Source organism: Macrotis lagotis, chromosome X (genome assembly GCF_037893015.1).
Source record: "Macrotis lagotis isolate mMagLag1 chromosome X, bilby.v1.9.chrom.fasta, whole genome shotgun sequence".
Classification (NCBI taxonomy): domain Eukaryota; kingdom Metazoa; phylum Chordata; class Mammalia; order Peramelemorphia; family Peramelidae; genus Macrotis; species Macrotis lagotis.
This window is the reverse complement of record NC_133666.1, coordinates 134,490,451-134,517,229: the sequence shown is the minus strand read 5'-3', so window position 1 is coordinate 134,517,229 and position 26,779 is coordinate 134,490,451. Positions and strand designations below refer to the sequence as shown.

The window sequence follows — 26,779 nt, the reverse complement described above, 5'->3', positions numbered from 1 at the left end:
CTTGATTAGACCCCAGTGAAGTGCTATTTTTTGTTTTTTAGTTTTTTCTATTAAAAATTCCAAGCAAAGATTGCTTTGGTCCAGTCCCACAAGTTTAGAAACAGGCATCTTTTGAATGGCAATATAAGTAGACACCAACTCACAGAACACCTGGGTAAGGGGAGGGGCAGAGCAAGGCCCTCCTGGGTCACACTTAGTGAAATGCCTCTTTGGAACAGCTCATTTAAAAAGTGATTGGATCCAAAGGATGGAGAACAGCTGCTCTGCCTCCCATGGGTACAGAACAAGAGATAATGAACTCAAATTGCAGTCAGACAGTTTTCAAGAAGTTATGAGCCACTTTCTAAATCACAGGGATTGTTATGAAGCTACTGAATTCAGGGGAAAAAAGTCACATTTATAAAATTCTCTCATCATTTCTGTGAAATAGATATGACAACTAATACTGTCTTCATTTTAAAGATAATAAGAGCTAGCAGTCCAGGACACTTACTGGCTGTGTGACATGAGCAAATCCTTTAACCACTCTAAGACTCAGTTTGCTTATCTGTTAAACAAACATTAATATCTGTAGTACCCCTCTCATTGGATTGTTAGGAGGCTCAAATGAGATTATGTATGGTACTTGACAAACTCTAGGATTGCATACAAATACCAATTATCACCATCTTTAAGAATAAAACAGGCTTATTCAACCATTTGAGACAGCTTTAAGCACAGGCTGATTCAGAGATAGAGAGATGGACTAAGGGATGGAGGATTAGGTCTCTCCTCCTTTTCAGACTTGAGGCAGAAAGAATTAGATTCATCCAATCCACCCAATACCTGCAAAGAAACCACACCATAACGTACTGGACAGTCCATGCTCCAGTGAGATGTAGCAATACAGAATGATCACTGTCAGAGGACCTAGGCTGAATTGAATGCTTAGGGCAGTATCTTATCCTGAACAAGTCTTTTTTAACCCCATTATGCCTCAGTTTCTCCATTTGAGAAATGACCTCTGAGGTCAGCTCTAGATTTGTGATCCTATTATCCTACCACCTCCCACAGCAGCCTCTTCTGTTTGGGGACAATTCTAATTGTGAAGAAGTTTTTCCAGATGGTGGAAAGATACTTCTACCCCCCGCATACTAATCTTGTCTTCATTCTTTTGGCCCTCAGTGACTGTGGCTCCCATGCAGAGTATTTCCAGTGGGCTCAAAGAAACCATAAGCCCTCAAGACATTGTACAGGATGCCATCCACAACTTCTCACCTACTTACCAACAGTATACTCAGCAATCTATGCAGGAGGTCAAAATACAGGGGCAAAATGGGAACACAACCCCAACTTCCCATCTTCCTGGGGGCAAGAAGAGCAAAAACATAGAGAAGAGGATGCTAATCCTTTCAGATGAGCTATAGGGGAAGCCTTCCAGAGGGTTAACTTTTTCTGGAGAGTTGTTCTTGGACAATAGTCAACATACTCCCCCAAGTACATGTGGACTGTGGGGAGGAGGGTATTGCATTCCTGTTACATCTCTTTTAACCAATTTGCCCCCTAAGTTATAAAAACCAATCCTAACTGTGGGAGAAAAGAACATGAAACTATTCAGGAGAGATCTTTTTCCAAGACTAGTTCCATCCTATTGTGATCATGGAGTCTACCATCTTGCTGTGTTTTCATAACTGGTAGACTGACCCCACTCCTAATCCCACAGTTCAGATTCTTTCATTGATTGATAATCTACTTCCTTGGTGCATCGTTTGACTGGGGTCAGTGTCTTCATCAGCTCTCACCAAGAGAGAAGCCTTCTTTTCAGTCCATCAACAATCTATGAGACATCAAGTGTGTACCAAGAACTTTGCTAGATGCTGGGCATCTTATCCTCATGGAGCTTGCATTCACTCTTCTTAAAGGGACTTTAAAAAGATTTTGGGGGTCTAAAGACTGGAGATATCTCTGAGCTAATCTGACATCTCTCTATATGAGAACAAGTCTCTACCTTTGATTCAGAGAATTTGATGTTGGTCCCTTTGCCTGGTCACTTTCTTGGGTATGTTGCAGATGGCAGAAAAAGAGAGGAGAATTTGTTGAGTGCCCTAAGTTTAGGGTGATGCTAGGACCTGCACAACTTCCCACATGCCAGACAGTGTTGTTCCTCAAAGTCACCCAGAAGACAATGGACATTTGATTGGATGAAACTTTTTTTTAAGGTTTTTGCAAGGCAAATGGGGTTAAGTGGCTTGCCCAAGGCCACACAGCTAGGTAATTATTAAGTGTCTGAGACCAGATTTGAACCCAGGTACTCCTGACTCCAAGGCCGGTGCTTTATCCACTATGCCACCTAGCCGCCCCCATGGATGAAACTTTTCAAAGTTACCCCTCCTCCCTCCAGTTGCAGCCAAGAACTAGAATGTCCTACAGGACTGCATCAGCCAAGCAAAAAGCTTTGGACTGTAATTTCTCATAGGTGCCACCAAAGACCTTCCCCCTGCCCTGACACTGCTTGCTACATATCTCCCCATCCCATTGTGGACTGAACTAGGGACCCAGACCTCACAAGCATGAGACAAGAGACAAGAGTGGTTGTACCAACCGGTGTGTAGAGGTTTGCCTCCTGAAGATTATGCCATCCACAGAGTGAGCCTGTCTAGATCTGGCTGAAAGTGAAGGAATTCATTCCTAAGAAAATCTTAGAGCAGGCTGCATGGAGGAAGGGGGAGAGAAAACTTTTTTGAGTTCGGTCAATTCAGTTCAATTCAACTCAACACCATAAGTATTTTGCTAAGAGTCTACCATTTGCAAAGCACTGGTGATAGAGACAAAAGTGAAAAATAGTACCTTATATTCTACTAGGGGATTAAAAACAATTAAATGGCTGAGGAAATGCACAGAATTTGAGACAGACAGTTGGTTAGAGAATGAGCAGTAACAACTAGGGAGATGAGGGAAGGTTTCCAAAGGAAACGGTGACCCGTGATTGAGCCTTGAAAGAATCTAAGAATTCTAACAAGTTGTAACCCAGGTACAGGGGAAGAGAGGCAACCTATGCAAAGACATAAAAGAGGCAGATGGGAGAGGGAGTGCAGAGGGAGATGCAAATAGATGTTCAGAGGCTTGAGTAGACTGGATTTTTTTTTCTCTCCTGTTGGAGACCCAGTGAGGTAAAGGATTATCTCCTGGACAGATGTCTATAATCAAGGTACATTCAGGGAGGATTAAAAACAAACAAAAAATGAACCATAACCTTTTCTCTTCCTCTCCCCAAAGACTGTCAGTAGAATTCTCTCCAGTGGGATGGAGGGGAACGGCAGGTGATGGGGAAAATGGGAATAAACAGACTTTGAAAGTTATTTCCGAAAGACTGAGCAACCTTTAAACAGCAGCAACCTAGTTAAGTCTCGCTCTTCAGTGACCAACTTGAGGATCCCAAAGTACTTCCTTGTCTGAGAAGATGGATGGGGGCAGTGGGCTGTAACCCACCCAAGTGCCCTCCTTTCCCAGCTGTGCCACAGGTCAGAGGATCATGAGACATGCCACAACCTGTCACAGGCTTCCGAGTGAATTACTTTTATTTAAGTATAAATGGTGGGCTTGTTTTTTTTCCCCCTAATGATCTGTCTGACTACTATTTCTGTACATTCGATCCCTTCGCTTAGCTAACTTCATGTGGGGTCGGGCTGAAACTTTGCTCTGGGTTGAAGGGTGTTGGGGAGAAGCACAGGGATTATCTTTTGCCACCCCTGAACTTCCCCTGGCCATCACAGGGATGTAGTCAAAGCTGGATGCTAACACCATCTCCTTTTTATGTTACCAGATTGTGTTTTTCAGAGGTGATCTCGTTCATCCTCAAGAGGTTATTCAGGGGGCAAGGGCTGTTATTCCTTTTTAATTGAGGGAAAATTGAATTTTCAGTATTTACTAGATAATTGTGCCCAAGACTGCCCAAGTGAGCCAAGTTATGGCTAGAAGAGGAGGGGAAATGATAGTGGATAGACATGTGGCTGGACTAGGAGCTGAACCCCTGGGACTCCTTGAGGTAAGAGAGTCCTCCAGGTGGCTTCTCAGGTTCCTTGGGCCAGTGTCTGTTTTCAGGTCAGAGTTTGCTGAAGAGGAAATGACCGAGTGTCCAGAGCTAAGAACTCTGATTCCCTGGGGTACCTTGGAGAGTGGGAATCCAGGCAGCCTGACTCCCAAGCGGGGTAGACTGTTCCTGCGGCTTCCCTCCGTTCCCAGTCCCTGCCCCCACTTCTGGCCATCCCTCACATGGACCAGCAGCAGGACTTCTGTGATAAGACAGACCTCTGCTCAGCTGGCTGGGAGAGTCATTCTCTTATCACGGCGTCTGTGCTGCTGTTGGCAGACCTAAGCGCCTGCCTTCCCTCTCTCCCAACCCAGACTTTGGAGGGACCACACCCATGTTTCTGCTTCCCTGCTCAGCCCCAGCAAAACACCAAGGTCAGCAAGTAGATTTGGAGAGGGGGAGACTGGCACCCTGGGTGTCAGCAGTCCAGGGCTGGCACCAGATGCACTTAAGCTGGGAGCCCACCACAAGCATGAAATTTTGAGGGGCCAGAAAGCTACTAGGGAAACTGTACATCACTGTTGGCCACCAACCCTCTTGCAGTTGACCTTTACTATTCACTAGGAGCATAAAGGCAAAAAGGTCAGACATCCAGGCAAGCCTAGCCCAGTTGGGTCAGAGGCTGCGAGTTCTGATCCTCCAATGGCCGACTACTTCTAGTGAGGCAATACACTTTACTTGGAGGGGAGATAATAAAATGAATTTTCTGATAAGGAGTGGGGAAGCCAGGGCCCAGCTGTCAAAGCCTGACCAGCTAGCTGCATTAGGCAAATGAAGTCCATTGCCTTTGGAAAAGGCAACATGCCCAGACTAAAGTGACGCAGTCCTCCTGTAAGATCCTCCTGTTTAGATGGTGAGCCTGAATCACTACCCTTGGCACAAGTGGACAGAGTGCTGGGCTGGGAGTCAGAAAGTCCACTTCAGAAAATTGCCAGCTTGAGGACCCTGGGAAAGTCACGACCCATTTCAGCCTCAGTTTCCCTACCTGCAGTTACCCTGCAGGACTCTTGCAAGGTTCAGATGAGATAATGTGTGTAAATCACTTTGGAATCATTAAAGCCATATATAGATGTCCATTAGGATTATTTAGGGTAGTCTAAAATAGAACCAGACTGGTTCTCCATCAGCATGTCTGCAACGTGGACTCGCATGCTGAACAGCACAGGATTATTTTAAAAGGGAGGATGACCTAGGATCGTTGTTCTTTCCTCAAGCTACCCTTACCTTACTTTTAGGGGAAGGGAAAGTAAGGCCCTTTTAGAAGTCTCATACCCTCAAATTTATAATGCTAAATAAATGCTCAGGCGAGCTGAATCTTGCTTATGAGGGGTTCTGGGCTGAGTCAGGAGGCCAAAGTTTACATATCTATGAAAGGGGGGAGGTGGCCTTATTTTAAGATGATTCTATGATTCTGTGACATGATACCCAGACCTTTCACTAATAGACATGGGATCTGTTCTTCCCTCCTTTAAGTTTCTTTTAGGTTACTAAACTCAGCCAGAGGTTTCAAACATAGGGGCTTATGTATGGCCCATATTTGGCCCACAGTACTCCCAAGTGTGACCCAAACCAGATTCAATGTAATTGGGAAATATTTAACAAAAAATTAAAATATGATAAAACATAGTATGTGGTTTTCTGTCAACACGTGGCCCTCGAGCATCCTCATGTACCCCAGGGTGTCTCATTTCTGCTTGGGTTTGACACCAAGGCAATAGGACAACTTCAAAGATCGACTCCAGCTTGAATAACTTAATTCTATTCATACAGATTCTCCAGGTGCCGAAGTCCTGTCAATCTTTTGGTCATGCTGCTGTCTTGTCACTCCTTAACAAAGCAGTCTCCCAAATTCACACTGCAAAGGTTAGGCATAGGTTAAAGAAAGAAGTTTAACTTGGAAACCTCCAACATTCAGCGGCTGTGTCCTCATGAAGCTTTGTATGAGTCTGTCCTCTTAACAGTTGTCAGCTGAGAATCGTATCTTCTAGCTTTGGATATCATCAGGGAGGATTTACAGGAGCTAAATCTTTAAAAAGTTGTTTCGGGACATCTCCCTCCCCACATGTGCCTACTAGCTCACCTACATTATCTCAAGTCCCCAGGATGTGATAATTCCTATGATAATAGTTTACTAGGAGGTAGTTGGGCTTCTGGCCAAGAAGCTCAAGAAAAGATGGGCACAGTTTTCTTCCAAGACTTCAGAAGAGTCTTAGACAACAAATTATTCATTGCAGGTCTAACATGCTGACTTAATGGTTTTAAAATGCAAGATTTTGGAAGTAGGAGAGAAAAACTTTGTGGTTTCACAAACCTGCTTGGTTAATTCCCAAAATCTGAGCTATCATTGTGGAGCTTGTTGTCACACATCATCTCTAACATTTATATAGTGCTTTTTATGCTCCAGTGATAGATACTAGAGATACAAAAATGGTTAATACTATCTGCCTTATGAGGCTTATATTCAAATGGGGGACAAGTGGATCATTACATCCATATGCAAAAGATAGAATGGAAGTGATTTCCCCATATCCTCCCAAAGTAAAAAGAACTTGAGGAAGATTTGTTGGATGAACCCCCATGGCATTTATAGGAGAATATAGTTAAAGTACTCAGGATGGGTAGGCATGGGTAGAGCTGAAGATGATATTTGTCCTTTGTTCTAGAAAAAGACCCTATCAGGGAGGTGATACCATGAATGAGAAGGTGCTGTGCTATGTCACCAGCCTCACTTTCTCCTCCGGAGCCATCTGGGTCCAGTGACCAGAAATGAATCAGGATGACTAGAGATGGCCCTGGATATGAGGCTATCAGGGCTGTGATTTGCCCAAGGTCACACCAGGGCACTCACAGCTAGTGAGTATCAAATGCCTGAGGCTGGATTCAAACTCCTGTCCTGACTCCAAGGCCAGTGTTCAATCCACTGTGCTATCTAGCTGGGTTGATTTATGACATAATATGAAACATAGATGAGGTCATAGATTTGTATGAAAATAGATGAAGTCATAGATGCAATGGACTATTAGTCTTAAAAATTGTAGAACTTAAAACTTGGAAGGGAGGTCAATTATCTAATCCATATTTCACACTGTTTAAGAAATATGATTAACAAAGCCTTTGTCAGGCTAGGGTAGCAATAAAAATCTGGAATAATGACATGGTTAGATTTTGGATTCAAGCTATGAGAAATTTCCACTGTAAAAGTATTAGAATAACAAATTTAATCTAGAAACATGAGACACATGAATTGAGAGGATATAGGAGAATAAATACTGTACTTTGAAGAATCACATGAATTCGGGTCCTACACCAAACACTTAACGAAGATGTGTGTCCATGGGCAAGTCACTTCACCACTCTTACATCAGCTTTCAGTCCCAAATCTGTACTCATGGTAGAAGGGAATGTGGGCTAGATTAGAGGGCCTCTAAAGGTCTTTTTCAGCTTGGAATATTTGATATTATGATGCAGAAAATTATTGGTTAAGTGGCCATAGACAGAATGCTTTCTCTCTCCCCCCTTTTACAGGCACGATGCAGGTTCCACTTCTTACTAGGGTAGGTCAACACAATGGTGATTTTACAAATGGATAAATTTAGACCTAATTGTACACCATTTGGAGAATTATTTTTTTAGACCAGATTGACAAACTTGCAGCATGACGAGGTTTTGTCCTTCTGCTGGTGTTATGAAGCAGAACGAACACTGGAATTGGAGTCAGAAGACCACTTATTACTTGTGTGACTCTTGTCATTTAAGCTCCAGGGGTCTGTTCATCAGGTAGTCGATGGGTGTACCTATAAATTGTGTTGGACTTGGGAGTCAGGAAAAGCTATGTTCAAATCCTGTTCCAAGACACTTAGTAGCTGTGCCCTGGGCAAATCATTTAACTATTCTCAGTCTGCTTCCTCATCTGTAAAATGAAGATACTAATATATCAAGGGGTTGTTCTTAAGTACCAAATGAAATAACATGAAAAGTGCTTTACAAACTTAAAAACTGTAAAATGCTCACTAATATAATCTATGAAATGAGAGTACTTAACTTATTGTTTTCTAAGGTCTAGTTCAGTGTGAAATGCAAGCTATGCCCCCTTTTCAATGTGCACATGGTTGGAGTTTCAGTGTTTTTCTTACTGTCCTGGGCACGTTGATGTGGCAGTTAATTTGCCAGGTCGTGCTAGAGGTTTGAAACATCTTTAACAGGTTAAAATGAAGCCACTGCAGTCCATAAGCACATATCAATCTAAAGTCCAAAAAAAAAATGACTGCACACTAGGACAGGTCCGAAACCAGAAAAATGCTTTATTGGAAAGGTACAAAACCAGTCACAGCAGCTAAATGTACAGCAATAAATTACGTTGTGGCTGTCAAAAGAGAAAAGTGATGGACACAAACACTGGGCTATATGCCATACAAACAGGAATCCACATTACTTGGTATATTCTCAATAATTTATATTATAATAAAAAAGCAGCACAAAAAATAAATATTGAAATGAAATTACTGAATAACCACAGAGGACAGAATGAGCTGGTGCTAAAAACTTAAACAGACTGTCCCTATCATTGGGGGGGGGGAGGGGGGAGTAAGCAAAAGAATTGCCTTCTATGGAAAAGTCTCAGAAGATTTAAAGCACAAGAGAAAAAGGAAAACAAATCCACGTTACAAAAAGGTCATGGACTTTTTTCTTAAATTAAAAAACCAACCAAAATATTAAAATTGTGACAGTGAAGTTTCAATGATTTGAAAGGGAGGGCAAGAGAGAGAGAAAAAATGTCACCTCTTTCCCAGGCCAGCCTATACTCAACAATCTCCAGGGGATACTAAATTATCTTAGCACTATCCCCTTGGCCTTCCACCCTTCCCTGGCCCTTCCCTCCCCCAGGTGCCTTGCTTTTTTTTCCTCTTCCACTGAATGTATTCTCCCTATTCAGTCTACTCCAGTTTCACATTTCAGGTACTGATCAGCTGTTTGCCCATTCTTCCAAAGTTCCTTCAGGTAATCAGGCAAGCACAGCTAATGATCTACTTTAACTCTTGGATATAATGTCCCCAGCCCTCCACCAGTTAGTCTGGGAAAGGGGTTTATAGGTGGAGAATTCAATGTAAAAGTTTATTCATCCATGTACAATACTGTCCCTTGCATCCTGGGGGGATAAAAACAATGTGGGAAAAAACTCATCTCTGCCTTTCCTGTGTATCACAAGCAAGGAGAGTGGAAACACTTTAGCCTTGGACACAAGAACTTCAGAATGAAACCTACCCTGGAAAAAAAGGAGTTGCCAGGAAATTCAGTTGCTTGGGAAGGGATCTGTGGGACAGATTGCAGGGTGAGGAAGAGGATTTGGCTGGAGCACCTGGGGGATAAAATGCCAGGGCATTAACATCATGGAGGGGGGGTGGTTATAGCCCCGACTTAGGGGTCATTCCCCAAGCCAAGTGCAGTGGTTCAGAGGAATGTCATGCAGAATAGACTTTTGAACGCATGGGCCTTAGAGCCAGAGCCCCATTCAGAATGTAAGAGGGACAACTGGGTGTGGGGAGCAGCCAACAGATCCCTCCTTCCTCAGAGCCTGTGGTTATGACTCATTTGCAGAAGTTAGGAGTAAAGAAGGGAAAACACTCCCATTCTCTATCCCAGGTCAAATTGTCAGGTCAGAGATTCCTGACCTAACAATTACTTTTAATAAAGATTTACAGTATCAAACTTGAAAAAAAAATTGATTTCGCTTACGAAAAATCTGTACGATAAAATGTGTATATAATTTTTATATATATATATATATTTATTTACTTTTTTTCTCTCTCTCTTTTTAAATATTTCCACGTGGTCCTTATTGATATCCAATATGGATTACCTACCATGGCTATGGTATCAACAGCTTTATTAACACTCAGGCCTCTTGTTTTGGAAGAATCCAAGCGCCTACTGGTAGAGACCTGGCTCTCAGCTTGGCTAAACCCTTTGGCACTCTTCCAGGAAATGGAAAACTATTCAACCACATGGCAGTGCCACTAGAGAACTTCTTGTTTTATTCCAACAGCAGAGACACAGAACAAAGATTCAGCCCTTGGGGCCTGTGTCACTCCTATGATAGCCTCCCTATATGTTTAAGGACCCTTAAGGTCCTCTGCAGCTTGTTTATTTGTTTAGAGGTGGGGGGGGGGTAGAGTACAGTCAGAGGGAAATGGGAGCAGGAAGCTAGGGAAGACCTTTTCTTTCTGATAAACCCAAGAAAACTTTCTCCAAGTGTGAGGTTGCTCTTGGGCTGAGGTCAACTGATAGAAGTCACATTCCACTTTTCCTCTTCCCCAGCTCCTATTCCTAAAGACAAACACAATACAGGTAAAGAAAAGAATTCAGGCTGCACCTGGGTAGACCAGAGCCCTTAGTTGATCCAGGATATGCTTCCAGACCACAGAATGTGACCCTAACTCATCCCCCGACCTTAACAGTCAACACCAGTCTATTAGCAGGGTGGGTGGGAGATATGGAAGTAGTAATACTAAATAAACACCTTCCAAAATGTTTAATGAAATCATCCAGAAAGTGTTCTGAGGTTGCTTTTACTACTCTCCATTGGAAAGGAGCCACAGGAAAACATTATTGTGAGATCTTTGATGGCTCAGTTGCTCAGGAAAGAAAAAGCAAGTTAAAAGGCTTCAGACGATGTTTGAGCACCAAGGTTGCACAGATTCCCCTCATATTTTATGCAGAGGCAAAAGAGCCCAATTTAGACTCTCAAGGATCCACCTGGTAAACCTCAAGCTCTCAGTAATCAAGTTCAAAACACACTTCCCCTCTGAGTGTACAATCTACCTTCTTTAGTCAATCAAAACAACAATAATTTCCTCAAACCACATTCTAGTCTCTTTCCTAAACTCATTTTCTATTTCTCCCAGTGACACAAGGTCACCTTTACCCTTGACCCCATCCACTCTCCCCACCACCCCCTTGGCCCTCACAAGGCTACTTCCCATCTCATCTCAAACAGGAACCGCTACATCAAGTGTCCTGGCCATGACAGCATCTCGAGCATCGAACAATGCCTCGCTGCCATCAGAACCTCAGTGACCCAACACCTCCATTTCTCTCTCCCTCCTCCCTTCCACAACACCCTTAATCTCTCTCACCTCCTTTCCTTGGAACCAAAGATTTTGTTTATATTCTTTAAGTCCTCTCCCCAACAAAACCCCTTCCTTTTCTATTTCCTCTTGGAGTTCCTCCTCAACACTTCTATATTTCAGACTTCATGGAGAAGAGCTGACCACCAGCAGAGCCCTAGAACACAAGCTGACAGCAGCTCAGAAATGCCTACCTGCGGATCTCTTCTGAATCAGTGAAAAAGTTCACTGGCTCCTCCTCTCTGCCATTTTAGCAGCTGGTCTCCAGGGGGAGGCTCCCATGGGACACAAGCCTGTTGTTTTTGCCTCCCCCTCTCTAGCAGTCACCCCCGTTTACATATGGGGTGTCTGGCTGTCTTGGTCCCCCCACCACCACATGCAACTTCTGCTCTGCTAAAGCTCACCTCTGGTTATACTCTTGAAACCATCCTGAACATTTTGTTATTTCTTAAAACACCTTTGTACTCAATCAGTCCTCTGTGGAACTGCCATCCCCTTGCCACTGCTCAGTTTCTGCCTGATAATACTGCGAGGCTATCTCCCCAGGGGAATGCCTCAGTACACACAGAAAAGCCTGCCTAGTACTTTCCACACCTCCTTTACTGAAGCACCAGGGAATCCTATACTCACTGTGAAGACAGGGCTGTGAGTGCATTCTATGTGTGGAATACTTGGAAGAATTATCCTGCACTCCTTGCCCCTGTTCAGGTCTTGCTCAAGGAGGGAAGGCAGGCACTGAGTCATGTGAGGAACCTGAAAGTGTATTCCTCACGATGGAGGACACAGGGCGGGTAGAGAGGTGGGGTCAGGTCAGGAAGAGCAGAGATTCTGGGGAGGGGAAGAAAGTTGAAAATAGGTTAAATTGTTGAAAATATGAGCTAAAAACTGAGAGCCTTCTCTAACGGGAACATCTCCAACAGATCATGTTTACAGAGTCAATACTTAAATTTCATTTTAAGCACAAAACAGATGAGATGCTGCCTCTTCAGGTGGACAAGGAGATGCTGCAGAGATCCCCTTGAGTTAGTTGCCATGGTCTGGCAGAGGAAATCGGCTGGAGTAATGCTCCCTTGAATGGTGAATCTTGGGGTCCCATATACATTTCCTGACTGCCAAATGTCCAAGAGGCACCTCAATAACAAGATCTGCTATAGTCACAAAGGAGTGGAAAGCAAGGTCTGGGAGTGGGGAAGGAGGATGTTGAAAGGGAAAGGGAAGATGAAGGTCTTTCCCTTGTCCTACACCCAAGCTCAAATTCTTGTCATAGACCATCAAAGGCCACTGAGAAAACAGCCATTGAGGTCCCTTTGCAGGTGGACTGCACTGTTTGTGAGGAGACACATCGACTCAACAGGACTGCAGAGACTCTGACCAAGCACAGGAGACATTCCCCTACCCCTTTCTCAAAGGGCCTCCAGTCCCACCCACTATCATCCTGCCCACCCTCCAACCCTTGGCTGCCTAGAGCACTAGGACGCAGCTGAGAAGGGCACTGATGTGGACGAGATCTCGGCTGATTTGACGATGGTGATGACGCTGGTGGTGGCCACCTTGGTGGGAGCGATGGGCCCACGGGCCACGGTGCGGGCGAACGTCTGCAGCGCCTCATACTTGGAGCGCAGGGCATCCAGCTCCAGCTTCATGCTGCTGTTCTCACGGGCCAGCTTCTCCACCTCCTGCTGCAGCTCTACCCGCTGCCGCTCCAGCTCCTCCTTCTGGGTCACCCTCTTGATGCGGCAGCTTGCAGCATAGCCCCGGTTCTTGAGTGTACGTCTGCGCTGCTTCAGGCGGATCACCTCCTCCTTGGTGAGGCCCCGCAGGTGTTGGTTGAGTTCCCGCACAGACATCGACACCAGCTCGTCATCACTGAGCACCGGGGCGTTCTCTCCTGACTCCTTCTTAACCTGATGAGAGATCAAGGGACAGGGTTAACAGTCAGGAAAATGGTGAGTGCGCAGCCTACATGAACTCATCCTGCTGACCACAATGCCAGGAGGCACCTGGCTGGGATCCCTAAAGGGGGCTCTACAGAGAGTTCTAGGCAAGACCAAGGGGGTTTACAAAGTTGTATGAAGCCATATATACAGTTGTCTCCTATATTTCCTCAAAGGCAAAATGTGGCATCTTGACAAATGATTTGGAGGGAGGATACTGAAGAGCATTTTTTTTTATTAAGAATGTATATAAAGAACACCTCAGATTTACACACTATTCACTGAGAGACTAATGAATAAGAATATGTATAGAAGCTAGGTAAGCTAGGAATTTGGTCTGGCCAATCAGTTTGAAACATGTATATGACAAGCTATTTTAGAATTCTGTACTACCCCAATTAGGTAATAAATCAACTTTAAACCTCAATTTAAATCCCAGTTAAAAAAAACCCCAAAAAACTATTTCAATTTCCAGAAAAGAAGTCTACTAGATCCACATACTGTTACCAGAAGCTTCCATACTTAATCATTACTGTTCCAGAGGAAAAGCTTCAGATGTTTGAGGGGATGCATGTGCTCAAAGAACAGGCTCAATGAAGCATTTGCTAAGTGCCCACTATGGGCTCGGTAATGAGACACAAAGACACAATAGGAAACAGTCCCTGCCTGCCCTTAAAGAACTACATCTCAAACTACTGATTCAAAAAAAGTAGCTTTCATGCTTTCATTCTAAAGCTACAAGAGGCAGAACCCAAGTGGCCTCAATATTCAGCTGGCACTGAACTGGTGAATAAGGTGACTCTGTACACTTCCCATCTTTCCCCTCCCTGGGCTCTCTACTGCTTTAGATCACCAATTCTCATCCAACCAAACCTGAACATAAATCCTTATTAGGAGGATGTCATCAGCCTATACTGGGCACATATGCTACTATTAAAGATGCTTCAAACTCAGGAATAAAGATACCCATACCCTTTGGATGCAAGGTATTATTGCATACAAGTGACCCTTGGTCAGACCTTATTCTGTCACAAGTTTTTGAAAGTTTCTTGGGATGTACCTGAAATCATCTAAATGGAATTTTCTCTTACCTTTAATGTCTTGTTTGGTTTAGGATTAGTCGTCATAACCTGGGCACAGTCACCTGGACAGAACTGATTGGAAAATGCAACTGGAAGAAAAATAAACAAACAAGCAAATACAGGTTACATAATGCCCAGGTTCAGAATACCAGGTGGATCTTCTAATATGCCACTGTCAGAGGGGTGATGGCTTCCATTCCTGAGAAGATCTAACTATAAAATTTGTTCTGTCCTTGATGAAGAAAGAAGAACTGTAGTCCTGAAGGCCACACAGTTCATCTTCTTTAAAAGCAAGTCCAGAGAGGACATTTTATTCTAAAGGCCCAAAAGGGATGCTACAATGTAATGTTCCACAGCCACTTTGCTCTTGGTGTTCAGGAGAGTACCATATACAATGGCTAATATATTGTTTTAAAACAACTATTTAGGGTGGCTAGCTGGCGCAGTGGATAGAGCACCAGCCCTGGAGTCAGGAGTACCCGAGTTCAAATCCAATCTCAGACACTTAATAATTACCCAGCTGTGTGGCCTTGGGCAAGTCACTTAACCCCATTGCCTTGCAAAAAAAAAAAAGTAAAAAAAAAACCTATCTAGTGCCAGCAACCCCTCTTCTCACTGGGATAACCAGTGGTCATATTTTCAATATTCCTCTTAGTTCTTTACTGTAGGAAAAGTGTCTTATTTTTTAGATGAAACACTACCCATAGACATTTCTTACTTCATGTTATTTCACCTCATGGAACAAGGAGTTACATTTTCAGCTGTAATGGAGATTGATTCCATGTTTTGAGAAGAACTGAAGCAACAATTTTCAGATAGTCATGGGTGACTATCTGAACGTCTTGACTGAGTAGCAGCACTGCTCAATATTTTACAACATACCTACAACTTGAAAAACGTTTCCCACCTTCTCGAGGTCTACAGTGATAAGCCCAGAGACCTGACTGCAACCTCAAAGGTAGTAGTCCCTCCAGTGAGATAACATCCTTTGCTGTCACTTTGCCATCTCACAATGAACTCTGGTTTGGAACACTTGAAATCCAAACCTGGCCCCTCATCCCCTCCTCCTAGTACCCTGACTCCAGAGCATCGATGCTGCCAGGTGAGCCCGCCCATCGAGTACCTACCGCGGAGAAGGGTACTGCAGTTGTGACATCACCACCTCCTCCTATGCTGCCCCCAACATCCTGACCCCACGATCTGAAGAGTGTAGAAGGACTCTGGCTGAGACTACCCCGTGGTCCCTGATGAGCAAGGGAGTCAATGAGCTGGATTTCAAAGCCTGGAGAATGAGATGGGCAGCAGCAGGACTTGGGTGTATGGAGGGAGTACATAGACTGTGTCTGGCGGGAGTTCTTCTCCCAGCCACCCACCAACCAGTCCCCTCCACCCTCCCTTCTCATTTTCACGTCTGCATTGTGTCACACATTCTAATCATTCATGAAAAACCCAGTCAAAGCATCCCAAGCATGATTCCCCTCTGATAGTTGCCATGGTGACCTTGGGAAAGTAGCCAAGCCTGAGATGGTAGTCATGGAAACAGAGAAGCCCAAAAGGAATAATGACTTTGGGTCATGTCTGTGCAAAGACATCACGAGGTCAACAGACAGTAAACAAATTCATTCATATCCCCAAACAATTGGGGAAGGGGCTGAAGGGTCAAGGGGTCAAGAGGGAAGGTATGAACCAAGCTTGATGGCAAGCTGCTTGGCCTGAAATGAACAACTAATACACAAGCTGCCACCTCACTCCCTTAAATCTTCCCCACTTGTACCCAAATACTAGGTAAAATGTGATGGGAAAAAAAGAGAGTCAGAGAGACAGACCTAGGCAGGCAAGGTGGAGATGGAGAGGATCCCTTGACTCCAAAGGATGAGACCACATTAAAAATCTCCATTTTTAATAGGGACTATACTGGGTGGGTAATTTTCCATTTCTCCTGCCTGCTTTGATCTCCCTTCCTCTGTCTCACTTTCATTCTTGCAGCACAGGCTGCCAGAAGACAAGCTGTGATAAATGAGCCCCTGGCACAGAATCCCTTGGCTGCAGCAGCACCCGGGACCCTCTGCCCTCTGATCTTACATTCTACTCTTTTTCCATCTGTCCTTTCTACACCTTGTCTCCAGAGGACTTTCTTTTATGGACTTATAAAGAAATAGGGGAAAAGGATGTAGTGCAACCAGATCTTCAGAAGAGAACCTACAAAAACAGCCCCAACAGAATAGGCCTTAGTAAAAACAGGACAATGTTCTCTATGAGCATGCTAATGACATAGAGCCATCAGGAAAATGATTAGAATCATGCTGGAATAAATGTTTATATGGGCATCTTACAGCCATTTTTAGATGGTCAGAAAGGATGACTAAAATACAGTTGTATGCCCACGTGGGGATTGAATGGGAGAGGTTGTAGTGGAATGATCACTGACATATGGGAAGGGTGATTTTGAATCTATCCTTATCAGTTTGACATGACATAATTGCTTTTGAGACCTTTCCTTCTCTGACCTAGTACCAGAAGTCAAATAGTTTCAGAGAAAAGAGTCAGGAATCAGCAACGCTCAGACTACCCCAGTGACTGACCTGCTGAGCCTGGCAGCTAGGAAAGTGATGAAAAACTTTTCCATGTCAAAAAGGAACAGGCTTCAGTCTATCCCAACACACATACACACACACACACACACACACATACACACACACACACACACGTCAGAGAATAAGGCCCTGCAGTCAGTCTGTGACATAGCTATGCAATGAGTCACCAGCTGTTTACAGAGTTTGAGCACTCACATTCCCACAGAACCAGAAACCCCTCCCATCCCTACAAGGATACACATGCTGAGTCCCCACTGCTTGCACTTGGCAGAGGTAAACCGGAAAAGGAAAGTCAAAGTAGAAAAGGGGGAATACAACCTAAACCACTGACTGCATAAAAAAGGGTTCTGATTTCCACTCACTGAACTTTTGAGTTTTCAATGAAAAAAAAAAAAGCTGAAAACTAGATTGGCTACTCTGGAGCCTAAGAAAAACGGTCAATTTAGTAATATCTCCATAAATGAAGAGTATGGGGTCCAATACTATATTTAATTATCAGAATGTTTGTTATAAGGAGTTACCTGTATTATTTCAGGTAGTATCAGGTTAGGTTAGTCCACACTGAATTCTCTATCTACAAGATGACTCTGTGGAAGCTATGCATACCAGTAAGCAGATCTCTTTTTCACCCTGATGACTGAGGACTCTCTAAGACTCAATTTCCTGATCTGTAAAAATGAGGAGGCTGGAGTAACACTGGCCTCTGAGATCACTCATGACCCTAAAACTATGATCTTATGACAGGCTCTTCCCTTAGTCAAGCACTGGCTATCCTATGAGGGGTTTACACCTACCAGTAATGAGGAGACTGATTTCCCTCTGTATCCTTGATTTCCTTCAAAGAAACTTATTAATTGAAAAACAAAGAGAAGCTGTTGAGGCAGTAATGGAGGGAGAGGTAAGCATATTCCAATTTTCTATTGTCATAATGAATAGCAAAAATTTTTCTTTTGCCCATAAGGTGTCAGTAATCCCATAGAATGGTGTACTATTAACATGTTTACTGCTTTTGTATATGGGGTAGTAAACTAGCCATTTAACATCAAAGCTTCAGGGCTCAATCTGACAGGTTCTTAAGTATGTATATGAAATGAACAGCCTTCTATTTCCCCACTAACTTGTACCCAAGTGCTTTGATGATCAGGCGATTTGAACATAAAAGAGAAAGAAAAACATCTGAAACCCCAAGCCCAAAGGAAATTGGAGCCTTAAAGTCATCACTAGGGGCCCAAATAAAGTGAGATAAGAGTAAAGACAGGTCTTGTAAATGTAGATGTAAATGAGAATTAAGAGTCTAAAAACAGGCATTTTTTTTAAAAGGGTCCATGGACCCCTGAGGCAGCTGGTTGCTCAGTGGATAGGTTTCAGGAGGATCCGTGAACTTGAATGGATTAAAAAAGAGTTTTTTTACATTTTTTTTTCACTAGGCTCTAAGTGAAATTGAGCATTTCCTTCAATTATTTAAAAATATTTTTCTGAGATGGGATCCAAAGACATCATCAGACTGCCAAAGGAGACCATGATACAAAATGGTTAAGAAATTCCTGGTCTAAAGAAAAAACAAATGTCTTTTCAGCAAGTTTCTCTCTTACCCTTGTTAAATTTTACTTTTAGAAAATGAGATAGATAAAATACTGCCTCCTTGGACCAGGCAGGCCACCAATTACCAGAATGGAGCACAGTCTCTTCCTGAAAGGTTTTTAATGCTGCAGCAGAATATACTTATTAGCTTTTCTAGCAATCAGACTATTATGTACCCAGACCAACAACATGACTTTAAAGGAGAATTAGATTAAGATAGGTCAGATTACTAAAGTGAGAATTTGAGAAAAAATTGAATATCATTTCTTATCTAGGATCACACTGTGGGCAGGTCAGAATGGCAAGAAAACAAGATGAGTTGTGAAAGACAAGAAGGTTTATCGATTTCAGATTCTCTCCAGGTGTTTTCTTCTACTTTATTTCAGCATCCAAACATATTGTTCTTCAAATTCCACACAAAATTATTTTTAAAATGTAAGATTCATAATGGAAAACAGATCAGAATGGTACCATTTATTTTTAAATATTAAATGTGTAACAGTGCCTATTTTTCTTGGTCAGTGTAGCCTTTCCCACCCCACCCCTACTTTCCAGAATCAAGTCATGATACCCCATATTTGACTTCCAAGAGCTCCTCATTGAAAGATTCAAAGTGTACCCTCTTTCCAATTATAGAGCCTTGAATTGTCACTTCTTGGTCACTTCCTGGGTTTGGAGTCCTTCCTCTTAAGTCCTACTCTTTTTGGGGGGGGAGGGAGGGGGCTGTTTCTGCAAGACAATGGGGTTAAGTGACTTGCACAAGGTCACATAGCTAGGTAATTATTAATTATCTGAGGCTCTATTTGAACTCAGGTCCTCCTGACTCCACTGTGCCCCTTAAGTCCTACTATTACTCTGTCACCCCAGTTCTCAAATGTTTTGAAAAAGGAGATCAGTCAAAGCAGGTTCTACTAGGTAGTCTGGGGGTCTGACAAAAAGTCTGGAGTCAGCTAAGGTCCATCTTTTATAAGGGCAGAGAGGATCATTACCAAGAGGCAGCATATCAAGGGACCGAATTCTTTCTGGACACAACAATTCACAAAGACCATGTGCAATAAGGAGGGCTGGGATCTCCCATCAGTATGGAGAGCACTGCCAAAATGACAAATCACTAAAGTATAACAAAAGTTATTTCGTTTTCACATATCTAAAAGTACACAGCTTTTAAAAAATCAATTAAAATGGTCTGAAATTTCTTAAAATAATACAAACAGCAGAACATGTAACCTATTTTACAGAGGGAAGGCAACTAAAGATACCTATTTTCTATATGTAATAGATTTATAAATTTACTTTTTTACAAAAAAAGTGAATATAATATAGGAAAAATATTCTTAAAATAGTACTTGGAAACCAACGGTATTTGGGAAGTGCCATACCAATGGTCACCTGTGTCAGGGCTCAAACCACAAGGGTTTTAAAGACTTGAGTCAACATTTTCAAAAGTTTAAACCAAGCAGGGCAGAGTATTGCAATTTGCCAATCTGCTTTACACAAGTACTTTCCATTTTACCATTGGCTTAAACTAAGGAAATACTGAATTAGCAATTGTTCATAGATACTGAAGCTCTCACTGACTTAAAATCTACTGGCAAAATTTTAGTATGAATAGCGATACTTATATGAAGAAATAGTTTTGGATTTTAGTGATGTTGTCAAGAATCTTAGTGAATTAATCAATTAAGAATTCTAATTTTGGGGGCGGCTAGGTGGCATAGTGGATAAAGCACCAGCCTTGGAGTCAGGAGTACCTGGGTTCAAATCCTGTCTCAGACACTTAATAATTACCTAGCTGTGTGGCCTTGGGTAAGCCACTTAACTCCATTTGCCTTGAAAAAACCTAAAAAAAAAGAATTCTAATTTTTGCTGCATTTAGCAAGTTTTTTCCCCCCTTCTCTGCAGCTAATAACTGTTTATTTACTCTCTAGTTCAACAGAAGCATCCCTTGTGAAGGTTTATACATTTACCACATTGTATTAGGGAAACTACCAATTTCTGGACGAGGACAATCCTTCAGTATTGGTCATGAAATAGTCTAATTTTTAACCTCAAAGTAGAAACTGTATCTAAATGTCACTGTATAGTCAATAAATATTAACAGAGCAATTAATTTGCTTTGGAAGAAAAAGGCCCTCATAAATAGTCTTTGATCTCATAAATGAAATCACAAACTCTGCTCATTATGTGATAAAAATTCAAATAAATGGCAGATTCAGGGAAAGGCCACATGCTCTTCCTGGGTCTTTCAATTTTTTTTTAATTTTAATTTTTTTTTCTTCCTTGGGTCTTTGAGAAGAATCTGAAGAAGTTTGGAACAGAATATAAATATAATAGAGGAAAAGGCTGAAAATGAGACACCTCACCTAGTATAGATTAGGAGCATAATCTTGCCAGTCTAGTAAATGACTACCACAGACTCCTTTTGGTAACCTTTTTTTTTTGGGGGGGGGGGGGGAGTTGCTAGGCAATGGGGTTAAGTGGCTTGCCCAAGGCCACACAGCTAGGTAATTATTGATTTGAACCCAGGTACTCCTGACTCCAAGGCCAGTGCTTTATCCACTAAGACACCTAGCCACCCCCCCATAACCTTTTAATCTCAGTTTTAGGGACATTCACATTGGAAAATCTGAAAGCTATCAGCATCCTAACATAATCCTACTCCTCATTGTGATGATTGCCATGACAGATAAGATTCTGCTTTCCTAGTTCAAAGAGAATTAGGATTTTCCCCTTATAAAGAAAATCAAGTAGTTGATCATACATTAATAGTATTTAACTAATACTTCAAGTTGAATAGTGAAATGTTGAAACCTTTAAAGAAGAGGCTCTATGTACTTTTAAGTGTTACAACTATCTTATTTTTGATGTCACAACAGTAGAAGAATATTAAGCTGCACATTTTTAGTTTCAATTTCACTTTGTCCCTCTCTTGTCATACATCATTTTAAACACCTTTATTGGAGGAAGCTGTTCTAAACATCACAGGCATCAGATATAATGACAACCAATACAAGGAAGCACCAAGCACCTGAATGGAAGAATAAAGCATTGATCTAAGAGTAACATTAACAATCGATAAGGTCAAAGCAGAAATTGAAGTGCAGAAAATGACTTGCTGCAAATAATTAAGACATGGAGTCTGTATGGATGAGTTATACCCTTCTCTGACTGAGTTTCTTTTAGCCAGCCATACAAAGTTGAGATTTAGATACTTTAACAGGTGTATAACAATACAGAATTAGGCATGGAGAGGACTTTCAACAAGTATCAGTTGACTGGGAATGACCCTCTTTGTTCCACAAACTGGGTAAGGTACTGTAAATAAGCTAAGTAGTAAGGCACTACTCTACTACCTCTCTGGAGCAGGAGGTAAGAAAACTTTTTTGGACAGAAAAGAATTTCTCATTGTTTCTGTTCTGCCTCATGAGCACAGATGCCAGGGGATGGGCCCTGCCTTGCCTATTGCCAGCATCGTTATTATTTAACACCTGGCCATTTGTAGCTAGCTCATTTGTAACCTGGAGGGAGGTATTGGCTGCCCACCCACCCTGTAAGAAAAACCTGTCTAGACTATCAGATTGCCTTCTGTGAGGGGTGGGGGGAAGGAAGCGGGATGGGGGGGGGGGATTGCAAAATTAAAAAAGAAAAAAGAAAAGAAAAGAAAAAGAAAAGCCCCTCTACTTGCAATAGCAGTCAGCAGCTCTGGCCTTTCAGAAGAACCCAAAGGTCTGTCTTGTTGTGACTGTTGTCAGAAGGTTGAAGCTTCATCCTGCCACCTACACCCCATAGTTTGATTGACTGGGCTCTGAACTCTGGACATATCCCAACATATAATGGAATGAATGTAGCACAGATATATACTATCCCAAGCATAGAGAACAGGTCCAATCTTAGGCAGATAAAAGGGTCAGGTAACGGTTCACTTGGGGTTAATAGTCCTGTTTCTCAGGTGTGACACAGTAGTTTCTGAGCACTACAAAGAAAAGTTCTCCTTCATAAAACCCTCCAAGTCTAGGCCTCAGTTTTCCGATTTGCAAAAATGTGAGGGCTGGACTACATGCCCTTCCAGCTCTAAATCAACGATCCTATGAACTTCCACCTTAGGCCCTTTGGAGAAGCGTACTCTCTTCCCCAAGACAAGTGACAGTTGTTAAATTCCTAAAACAAGGGGCAGCTAGGTAGCGTAGTGGATAAAGCACCGGCCCTGGAGTCCGGAGTACCTGCGTTCAAATCCGGTCTCAGACCCTTAATAATTACCTAGCTGTGTGGCCTTGAGTAAGCCACTTAACCCTGTTTGCCTTGCAAAAACCTAAAAAAAAAATTCCTAAAACAATAATAAAGAGGAAACATGACAACACTGTGAATTATGGAAAGCAAAAGTATCAAGCCATAATTCCCATTAACAGAAAACAGGGAGGGTGGGGAGCAGAGAGAGAGAGAGAGAGAGAGAGAGAGAGAGAGAGAGAAGGGTGAGTCACTGTTTACTGCTCCAAGGAGAAGCTACGCAGAAAATTCTCCCAGCTGGCCAGCTTTCCATTTCCTTTATGGACCTGAACCTGTATCCAGTAAGAGAATTTCAGGAACCCTCAGACTCAGAAACTTTATCTATGTGATTTTTAAATAAATATCTGGAAAATAACCACATGGTCATGCCTAAGTTTCTGTATAAACTCAATAACTACTGAGGTTAAGGTAGGAATCAGAGTTGACAATATTTTATGATTTGAAAAAGACTCATGACAAAGACCCAAATAGTGTCAGAGAGAAATTGGATTCAGCCAATCCTGACACATAGTAAATGTTGCTTTCCCCAAATAATCTCTGCTCAATTCCCATTTTTAGCAACCACCCTGAAAGCTGAGCAATGCTATACTTGGAATGATTCTCTTAAAGCTTACGCTGTGTTTAAGTATGGAAGACAAATTTCATTCTGGTTTTAGTTTATAAAACTCCCTCCACAATGTTAATGAAAAATTTTATTCTTTCATCTTAGGAAGAGAGGGAAAAGGAACATGGCAGATGGACAAGGAGGCACAGATCTTGTAAATGACAGTGGCTAAGTTTCTTCCTTCTGGGCAGTGTGTTGTAGGTGGTACTACAGGTATTTGCAGGCATAAACATAGTTCACACTACTCCACAAAATGCTACCCCATCCAACAGGTTAAGAGTTTCAAATTGTTTTGAGTTTTATTTTTTTAAACTGGTCCAATATTTTCTCTTACCGCTTCTATCAAAAAAAAAACACTGGTTTGAAATAGCTAAACATGGTGTGTCATTAAGCTGCATCTGCATGTATCTGGACGTCCTTTAAAGGTGATCCCAATAAAGCAGAGCCCTCTACAAAGCCAACAAACAGGACATGAAGACTATTAGACTACACCCGACAACGGGGAAAGGAAAGGCACAGTGTATAAGGCAAATGACACACTCATAAACTGTTTACAGGAATGGAACAAACCTCCCAACCTATTAAGGAGTAGATGTCTTAGTTTCTATCTTGGTTGCCAAAATCAGTATGAAAAAACAAACCAACCAACATCATAAAATTAAAAATTCAAAGCATACACAATCCTTGTCCTCCCCAAATCAAATTACTCACTCCTCCTCACCCCCCCTACCCTCGAGTTCAGGCAAATAAAAAATTAGCTTATTTGTGTAAACTGAGCACTTATGAAAGATCAAAAGAATAGCAACATGATTGTTTTTGCTCTTTTTGATCTACCCCATTCAAGAAGAAACTCTACTCAGAGGGATAAGGCAGTCTTCACTTCAAAGATTTGGCAGATAGCAAAGAGAAAGGTCACACTTGCTCTCCTGCCAGCTTATAGTGTAGTTGCTTTAGAAATATTAACTGGCCACCCCAAAGCCCGCAGCTCCAGCACACAAATCAAGTCCCTAAGTAACTACTCAAAGATTCATGAATAAACACCAATACCTCCCTCTCTCCCCAGGACAGTACGACTGTTGGTAAGAGCAGGGTTAAATCCCCTTTCCCTCCGGCTGATGCTGTCTGACGCTATTGGATAGGAGCGATGCCAGTCATCTGTAGGAAGTGACTGCGGTAGGAAGGCTTTTCAGCATTACCAGGGAAGGCAGAGTGCACAAGTTGAACCGGCTACCTCAGTGCGGAAGCTGCAAGGTAAATAAATCCAATACTGCGCCAGGCTGGAGGTGCCGGTGCTCTGGGGGCGCGGGGTGCACCCAATCTCAAACACGCGACCTCGGAGGGCTTCCAGGTCCAACAGAAGGGGAGGCAACCCTCTTGCATTTTTTTCATTTCGCCTCTCTCGGAGCAAATCTGGCCTCCGGGCTAACCTGGGCTGGGAGGGCTGGTCTGGACCAGGACCAGGTAATGGAGGCTATTTCCGGTTTCTACCCGGCTGGCCCGGCCCCGGGGCTCTGGCCTGCTCTAGGAACCCCTTTCCCATACTCGGCTGACGGGGATATGCTAGTACTGTATTGGAAATAGGAGGTTTGGGGTTTTGTTTCTTAGGGTCGGCCTACACGAACATATTTGATTTTGGAAACATCATCTGAGATGTCTAATTTCTTATTTAGCTTTGAAAAAATGCACTTAAGGAAAAAACCTGGAGTCGGAAATCTCTTTTTCCCACCTCTGCCACTGATCCTTTGGGAGCAGAAGGCAGTCATTTTTCATGCCTCCGTACCCCCCTCTGCAAAAATGGTGAATTAAAAAAAAAGTCTTTAATACATTTTTAACCCCTTATAGAAATTCATATTTAAACAGGTATTCAGTTTAATTATTCGATTTCCATCCACCCTTTCCTGTCTGTGCAAACATCCCGGATGAAATTCCAAAACAATCAACACTGGCCAGAATTGGTTCTGAGTGGCTGTGCGAGTGAGTGGCTACCTCAGCTTAGGCTCTCCAGCCATTTTCATAAGGGATCAGTCGGGTTTCGTGACCCTATTTAGAAAGATCAACAATTTCTTTAATAGTCTTAAACAGTTAAATGGGGGGGGGGGGCAACTGCAATTTGGGTTTTTAAGCACTTTAAAAAAAACACAACTGCTTAAACAACTTTTAAACTGGAAAGTAAAAACTACATTTATCACCCCCGCATGCGGGGAGCTTTCTCGGTGGCATATAAAGCCGTCATATCTTATCTGGGGGCATTTCTTAAGTATTGGCAAGCCTCTCAAGTTCCACTTGTCACTCACTACCAACTCAATAGTCTAAACAGGGCAGAAGTACCGAGGATGGTCCAGGGAGGCAGCGGGTGCCCGGAGACCTCAGTCGGGCAGTCAGCAGGCTGAGGCTCCTCGTGTCCGTGTGACGGACGGCGGGACATCCGCTGCCCCACACGGCGGGGACAAGTGCCGCCAGGGCCCTACATCTAACAAGTGTTTATGTCAAATGGCTGCAGTGGCTGCGCTTTAAAAACAAAGGCGAGCGGACCAGCCCCGCAGGACAAAGTTTGGGCCCAGCCCCCCCCCGCGCCCCCGTCCTGGGGGGCCCAGCAGGGCGGGCGGGCAGCGCCCCCGGCCCCGGCCCCGGCCCGGCTCCAGCCGCCTCCTCTCTGCCTCCCCCGCCTGCCCTTGCTTGGGGCGTTTTCCTGGGGGTCCGGCGGGCCCCGGCCCGGGGCGCCATGTGCCGGCCCCGGCCCCGGCCCCTCCGCGGGGCGGTCAGCACGTGTCTCCCCCTCCGCCCCCTGGCCCGGGCACGTGTCTCCCCAGAAGGATGACTCAGCGATTTGGGGGGCACCCGAGGGAGGGGCGGCTCCCGGGGCGCCAGCCCTGCCCGGGCGGGCCGGCGGGGCAGCACGTGCGGGCGGCGCGGAAGGGGCCGGGGGCCCGGGCCCCGGCAGTGAGGAGGGGGCGCCACGCCCCCGCGGCGGCGCCGCCAGCTCGGGTCGGGGCGGGCCCCCGCCCCCGGCGCCCCGCCCCCGCCCCACCGTCCGGCGGGTCCGTTACCCCCGGCTGTCCCGACCCAACCGCCTCCTTACCTGGGGCGCGGGCACGCGGCGGGGCTGGCGGGGGGCGGCGGGGACGCGCGGCGGCGGCGGCGGCTCCTGGCGGGGACGCGCTCTCCCACTCGGCCTCCTCCTCCTCCTCCTCCTCCTCCTCCTCCTCCGACTTCGGGAATAACAACAACCCCCCCGGCCCTCGGCATCTGACACTCCGCTTCCGGGATCGCGCGTCAGCGCGCGTCAGCGGCCACGCCCCCGGCCCCCGCCCTCGCCACGCCCCCCACGCCCCGCCCCCCCGCCCGCCTGGCCCGGCCCCAGCGGCCGGGGCGGAGACGAGCGGCGGCCCTGGGAGGGTGGGGCCTCCCGGAGCCCCGGGCCCAGCGCAGGATTACTGGCGCGGCCGCAAATCCTAGCAACCAAACCGGGCACCCCCAGGGCCGATGGGCACCCCAGGGCCGGTGGGC

General features: G+C 44.2%; 3 protein-coding genes across 7 annotated transcripts in view; 2 read left to right on the top strand and 1 right to left on the bottom strand.

Moving 5' to 3' along the window:
* Positions 1–8,593, top strand: part of TMEM184A (transmembrane protein 184A) — a 56,115-nt gene extending 47,522 nt beyond the window's left edge. For all 3 annotated transcript variants that reach the window (XM_074201824.1, XM_074201825.1, XM_074201826.1), the window contains one exon: positions 1,165–8,593. In XM_074201824.1, the coding sequence (XP_074057925.1) occupies positions 1,165–1,406 (242 nt within the window). In that variant the 3' untranslated portion in view covers positions 1,407–8,593. The remainder of the gene's footprint in view (positions 1–1,164) is intronic.
* On the bottom strand, positions 8,506–26,434 carry MAFK (MAF bZIP transcription factor K). Of its 2 annotated transcripts, XM_074201827.1 has the most exons (4): positions 26,352–26,434; positions 15,337–15,491; positions 14,219–14,298; positions 8,506–13,097 (listed from the first exon to the last, which is right to left on the bottom strand). In XM_074201827.1, exons 3-4 carry the CDS (start codon positions 14,252–14,254, stop codon positions 12,663–12,665), a joined length of 471 nt encoding a protein of 156 aa, XP_074057928.1. In that variant the 5' UTR covers positions 14,255–14,298; positions 15,337–15,491; positions 26,352–26,434; the 3' UTR covers positions 8,506–12,662. The 2 variants fall into 2 exon arrangements, with proteins under 2 accessions (XP_074057928.1, XP_074057929.1); XM_074201828.1 differs by lacking the exon at positions 15,337–15,491.
* The window catches only part of LOC141498647 (lysosomal alpha-glucosidase-like), a 68,416-nt gene continuing 66,051 nt past the window's right edge, over positions 24,415–26,779 (top strand). For both annotated transcript variants that reach the window (XM_074201823.1, XM_074201822.1), the window contains exon 1: positions 24,415–24,523. The gene's annotated coding sequence lies outside the window, so the exon portion shown is untranslated. The remainder of the gene's footprint in view (positions 24,524–26,779) is intronic.

Bases quoted from the DNA above. Each gene is read 5' to 3' on its own strand.
- MAFK (XM_074201827.1), bottom strand. From the start codon at position 14,254: ATGACGACTAATCCTAAACCAAACAAGACATTAAAG. The intron at 13,098-14,218 runs GTAAGAGAAAAT...ATCTCTCATCAG, and splicing joins AACCAAACAAGACATTAAAG to GTTAAGAAGGAGTCAGGAGA.